This window comes from Coffea eugenioides, chromosome 4, assembly GCF_003713205.1.
Source record: "Coffea eugenioides isolate CCC68of chromosome 4, Ceug_1.0, whole genome shotgun sequence".
In the NCBI taxonomy this organism is placed as follows: Eukaryota; Viridiplantae; Streptophyta; class Magnoliopsida; order Gentianales; family Rubiaceae; genus Coffea; species Coffea eugenioides.
In genome coordinates this window covers 38,424,528-38,431,120 of record NC_040038.1, presented here as the reverse complement: position 1 = coordinate 38,431,120, position 6,593 = coordinate 38,424,528, and the positions used below count along the sequence as shown (strand labels likewise).

Here is a 6,593-nt window from a genome sequence, read left to right as displayed (position 1 = left end):
CTTAATATAATTGTCAACCCAATACTTTCCCAACTATCACTAAGCAACACGACTTAGGTCCAAAACCTCCCCGATAAAATCGGGTTCACGACCTCCCCATAGGGAAAAAATTATTTTCTTGGGTTCACAATGTAATACAATTCAATTTCTCAAGTACAACATGCAATGAACAAATAATGCATATGATTTTATTTAATTCTTTATAACTTATAAGTTATACTTTCATAAAAGAAAGAGTAAATCTTTCTTACACTGACGGTGTATACACTATCATCGTTGGATTCATGATATGTGTGCAAAATTTGAATTTCAAATTCAAATTTTGCATAGCAATTAGTCATTTTTACAATATTATATGATAACTAATTTTGTACCCGTTCGTTGAATGGGAATCGTCGAAAAAAAATTTAGTTAATTTTATAAAAATGTTGATATAAAATACAAATTTAATGTATAATCTATTATAACTTGTCTTAAATATATTACTATGTGCGCATTGTAATATAAAGTATTTTTATAATATAAATTTGAACATCTAATTCAGTGAATAATGATTCAAAAATGAAAAAAATAACATTCAACAATACCATAACATTCAAAAACTTGAAAATAAATAAAAAAGTGTGGTAAATAGTATTAAATAATATTCTATTCTTCAGGAACTTGTTTTGATTTTTCTTCTGTTTGAACATTCTCCTCGATTTGTCCGTGCAAATCAGCATTTATTGATTTTTCATTATCACTGCATGATAGGAAAACAGGATAACTAAGTATAAAAAATGCAATGAACAAATTATGCATATGATTTTATTTAATTCTTTATAACTTATAAGTTATACTTTCATAAAAGGAAAAGTAAATCTTTCCTACACTGACGGTGTATACATTATCATCATTGGATTCATGACATGTGTTCAAATTCTGCATAGCAATTAGTCATTTTTACAACATTATATGATAATGGGTTATTAAACTCCACATCAAAATACTAAGAGTCATAGGAATCAACTTCTAGTTTCTAGGTATGTGAAATAATTTCTTAATGCTGAATTCTATGAAAGGAAATATAGTACTCCCTCCGTCCCATTGTTAATGTCATATTTCCACTTTTTACTTGTCCCAAAATTTGAGTCACTTTAAAAAAGTCAAACTACTTTTAAAATTACTTTCCAATTATACCCTTCTATTGAAAAGTCAAAATTGCACTAAACAATTATGATGGGCCCTGCCATAACACATTTAGCTCCTTGCGTTTCTTTTTATTTCCGTTACTTTTCTTGGACTTCAAATCTTTGTTATTTCTTTTTTCTTCTTTTTCCTTGCTTTTTTTTTTGTGTTTTTCATTTCCATTTCTTTTCTTGCACTTCAAATCTTTGTTTTTTTTTTTTCCTTTTTTCTTTTTTTTTCCTTGTTTTTCATTTTTTTTTTTCTTTACTCTTTTCAAGCTACACAAGTGTTTGCAGATGCAATGAAAGTTTTGTTTCTTGTCTTTCTATCTTTTTTTTTTAACAAAAGAACAAATTTCTTACAATAATACAAATCAAGTTTTTTTTTGGATAAACAAATAAAGAATGCTAGATGCATTCCTTACCCTTTTGTTTATCACTATTTAATTTTTTTAATGTAAAGGTGAAAAAAGAAAAGGTAAAATTTGTCCTATAACTTGTGTTCTTGCTCTTAAATTTGCCTCTAGTATCAAACTAACAAATAAATAGAGTGAAAAAAATATCAAAGAAAAAATAAAATGATCAACTAATGCGTATTACGTTGAAATCCTAAACATCCAAGCAAGGCATTAATTTGAAAGCACCAAGACTAAAATAACATTTACTGCTCATTGCTTCCAAGAGTTCATGGTTGTCTATACAAATCAACAAAATACAAAATCTATGCCCCTAAAATGGATTCGAGTGACAACCAAATCTTATAAGCAACCCTCAAAAATAACTTAGGACCAAAAGTCAAGCCCCCTGTTTTGCACAAAAGCATTAGTAGCAAAGTCTAGCAAAAGCCAAGTCGTACAAAAGCATTAGTACCAAAAGTCTAGCAAAAGTCAAGTCCCCTGTTTTGTACAAAAGCATTAGTAGCAAAAGTCTAGCAAAAGTCAAGTCTCCTGTTTTGTACAAAAGCATTAATAGCAAAAGTCAAGTCCCTTGTTCTGCACAAAAAGCGTTAGCATAATCCAAGTCCAGAAACTTGATCCATGACTTGATATACCTTCAGAACAAAATAGAGAAAAAGAAATCAATCATAAGTTAGATAGCATTATCACTACCTTTATCATAATTTAGAAGTTAGCAAAGTTTAAATAATATGGAAATTCTAACCAATACCAGTACATTCATGCTTGTAGATAATGGATGATTTTGTCAATAAGCTCCTTATCACATCCAATTTGCAAAGGAAGATTTCCATCTCTTATCAACCGTTGCTTCCCAATATGTGGAACTTTGTAATTATTCCCTCCACAATTCTTCATCACCTCAAGCATACATAGTTGTAAGGTTAAGAACACATTGTTGAGACTTTCAGATGATAATTCATCGAAAGACTTTTCAACAGCAGAAATTAGTTCGTCAATAGAGTTAGGTGCTTCTTGATGCTGGAGTGATTGAATGGCTCTAAAATACCCAAGATCAAGAACATTCATATCAGGGCTATTAGGTGGTTGAAATGATAAACGAATATCAAAACCTTCTCTTGTGGCAGCTTCTATGAACTCAACATCCATTGGATCAATATGTGGTTTTGCATTATCTTGTTGGATGAAGATAGGGCTGATAACATCACTTTGTGGCCATTTAGCACGAATTGCAGGCAAAACATTATCAATTAAGCACCTTCTATACACTTCCTTGGTCACTGATAGGATAGGCTTTGTTTCTAGAGTACCAGCAACACGATTTTTGCTATTCCTTTTAGCTGGTTCTTTGAAGGCAAAAGGAAATATTCCAATTTTCCCATCAAAGTGCTTGTTTCTAGAACAATCAAAGCGAGGTCGAGCAACTGCAGCTAGAAACATAACCTTAACAATAAACTTTTTACTCCTACAAGTCCTCATAGGGTGTTCTTCTTCAGGATGTAGGTAGTATTTCTCAGACTCCTTAGTCATGTAGAACCACTTTTCATCGATATGAACCATATTGCACATGTTTTCGAAAACAGGTGCATCATTAAGACTCTCTTGTTGAAGCATTGACAAACAAAATTTGAGTCTTACCAATTTATTGTCATCAGTAAGGTGAGGCTTTAATGCATTTGAATGTGCTTTGATAACACCTTCTTTTATTCGTCGATGAAGAGTGGACTTGGCAACTTTCATTTTGGTTGATAGAGAACGAATATTTGTTCGACACCGTAGAGGTATTTCCATGATAGTGCTGAAGTCTATCTCTACCCTTTTGCGTCCTGCCCTCTTAGGAAACCTGCGAGAGATGTCAACCGAGCCTCCATTAATGATTGAAGACTTTGCTCTTTCCCAAATTCTTTGTACTGTCCTCGTGCTAATTTTGAACTGTGTTGCAATAACTTTGGTTAATCCTCTTTCTAGTTGTCCACCATAACTATATTGCAATAATGCTTCAAATATGGCTTGCCTTTGCTGATTTGTCAATTTTTTCCTAGAGATTTCATAATTTTGAAAACTATGATTATCCATGTTCACTGGGGAATATTATCAAACAGAATTTGTGCAATAGACGAATCTCTCTATAATCTCATTATATAGAGAATAAAGGCATCAGAATTATCAGCTTCCAAAATCTATTTATAAGAAACGTGAGAAACAAAAAGCTTAAAAAAATGCATCTACAAATTTTCAATGAACCGCCAAATTTCAAGAAAAAAAGGGAAAAACAACAAATGGAGCCAAATAAAAGATTAGCTAAATTATGTTAAGTCTCAAGATTATCTACTTCAAATTGATCAAAAGATCATAAAACAAAATGAAAATAAAAAAAAAAGCACCAACAAAGTGATAAACGGAATTGTAGAAATCTTACCTTTTTCCATTGTCAATCTTCTATAACTGATCTTGTTGATTTTATGAAACCCAAGTATACAGAGGAATAGCTAGAGTTGGAAACGGATGTTTGCTTTACTTTAACTTGTCTTTGCCTTTTAGTCAAATGTCTTAATGGCCAGTGGTCCCCAACACCCAATAGCTTGTTATTTTACTCCACGGACAACAAAGGGCACGATTGGAATAATCAGATAAATGTGTCCCATTATGCTACTGTACATAAAAAGTGTGTTTTCCAAAAAGCGACCCAAATTTTGGGACGGAGGGAGTAACATATATGACTGAGCTGAATTGGACAACATATATGGACTTTCAAAGTCACACTCAACGCGACATAAAGTTGAAACAAAGCTCCAAATAGGGCTTCCGCCTGGGGTTCCAAACATCAAGTGCGACATCACATGGAAAGCTATTACTACCAATTTCATTTCATTAACATATCTAGTCTATCGGCGAATGGGAGAGTTTTCAATTAGGTTCCAATTGCTGACGTGGCGCGCTGTCATTGGCCAATTGATGGTCGTTTGCTCATGTGAATTCCCGTCGTTAATTGAAGGGATTGTCTTGCTTGTGTGAATTTGCAAATTTCTTTCTTGGTGCAGTTGCTCATGTGAATTAATAACCCTCCAGCTTAACCACGTGCTCTCTACGGGGAACTTTTTTTTATTTTTATTTAACCACAGATTTGATTATTTTTTAGGGGACGAAACCCATTACCCATGTGGGTAGATTGACATACTGTCAGAGACTCAGAGTTGATGAGACTTGCGTTGGGTTCAATGCTTCACAGAACCGTCCTTTCCCCTCTCTCTATTTCTCACCCATCCTCTGCTTCTTTATTCAGAAAGCCCTCATCCTCTCTTCCTCTTTCTTCATATTTTCTCCGAAATAGGTTCGATATTTTTGCTTAAAGGGTTTGTTCTTTCCTCCACTGCCTAAACTTCTCTAGCCTTTTTTTCCTTTTTGTTCTCCGATTTAGTTGTCTTAACATTGTGGCTTGTTGTGGTTTTTTTTTCTTTGTAGGATAATAGGGTTGCTCCAGATCTTCTCTCTCTGCTTGATCGTCTTCAGCTCCAGAAGCAAGGAAATTTGCAGAATCTATCTCCAGACTATCAGGTTCTTTGTTGCCTCTTAATCTTTATTTCCTTTCTATATTTATTGGTTTTATTCCCCAAAAATTTTCACCTGGTTAATATCTAAATTTCGCCTATATTGTTCCTTATTTCTTTATCTATGCTTTCTCACAAGACAGATGCAGCCAAGAGAAGATCATCACCGAGAAACATTGCGTGCAATTTTGCTTCCTTGGGGTTCGTCCTTCTTCATCTCAAGTTTTCTCTATTTTTTTTCATTTTTTAACTTTTGTACTCTTTTTTAAGTAGTTTCTATGTTACTTATTTCTTTCTTTTGGGTCTCTAGAGCCCCCTACACAAACTTGTATGATATTTGTTATAGATGAAAAAATTACTTGGTAGAGAAACTGAAGGAAAAGGTTGTCGAGAAACTCTGAAAAATGGAGTTTTCATGGCTCATCTGATGGCTTCTTTTTTTTTTTTTTTTTTGGTTTGTTATGTGTAGGGGTGTGTTCAATTATTGACTCACAAAAAGACGATCCATATGGTAACCAACCCAAAGTCTCCATTTGTGGAGATCAAATTTCATGTCAATGACTGTTGAAAACTTTAGTTATTTTTTTCGTGTCTTTATTTTTGATAAAATTATTTTTCTTTTTTTTCCCTTGTGAAGTTTTGGTTCTCATCTTCCGGAGAGTGTATATGGATTCTTTTAATCAAAAGAAAAAAAAACTTTTGTGTTTTCTTAGTTGCTGATAAAACACTGAAACTGATCAAGGAGCCATTAGTTGAGATTCTCGTTTTAAGTACATGTTCCCTATATATTTGTATATGCATGAATCTTGCCTGCCCTTCTTCTTTTAAATGAGTACCTTTTATTTTAGGTTTACAAGAATACCATTTTTTGGTTAAATTTTTTTTTTATTTTGTTCCTAGAAGATTGGTTTGAGTTCATCTACTAGGGATAACATTTTGAGAATATAAAGTGAATATAGAGTAAATATGGCAGATTGAGTATTAGCCTGTTATTGCAGAGAAATTTCTTACCATCTACTGCCATTTAAGTGGTTTACTACATGTTTCTTGCTTATTTAGACTTTACCTTTCGTGAAAATGATTTCAATGTTTATGGGCAATTAAAAGTTTTGTGTGGTAATATGTTGGTCTTTCCAGTTTCTTTATATTCCTTGAAAAGGTAAAGAGAATTTTTTGCAGCTAAAATAACAAAAAGATGTTAGGATTACTTTGCATTTAGATCCTATTTTCCTAACTCATCTTCTTTTTATTTTACTTTTGGTTATGTTATTAATTTTTTTTTATTCTTTTATGTTATTGATTTACTTTGTTCATGTTAAAGGTGCAAATGATTGAAGATGCAGTCACTCTGAAACCAGTTCATGGAATAACAAACTTTGTAAGTTAAAAATGTAGTCCTTTTTTTAATTTTTTTTTATCTTGCTTTTGTGTTGAGCATGGTCACTATTAGATGGTTTATTCTT

General features: G+C 32.5%; 1 protein-coding gene across 1 annotated transcript; it reads right to left on the bottom strand.

The window, feature by feature from the left end:
* Positions 1-1,916: 1,916 nt before the first annotated feature.
* LOC113768836 lies at positions 1,917-3,101 on the bottom strand. Its single transcript, XM_027313342.1, has 2 exons — positions 2,334-3,101; positions 1,917-2,217 (listed from the first exon to the last, which is right to left on the bottom strand). The coding sequence occupies exon 1, from the start codon at positions 3,059-3,061 to the stop codon at positions 2,342-2,344; it is 720 nt and encodes a 239-aa protein (XP_027169143.1). The 5' UTR covers positions 3,062-3,101; the 3' UTR covers positions 1,917-2,217; positions 2,334-2,341.
* Positions 3,102-6,593: the final 3,492 nt, after the last annotated feature.

What these genes read in the sequence shown, in the direction of transcription:
- LOC113768836 (XM_027313342.1), bottom strand. Translation starts at nt 3,061, where the DNA reads ATGAGGACTTGTAGGAGTAAAAAGTTTATTGTTAAGGTTATGTTTCTA.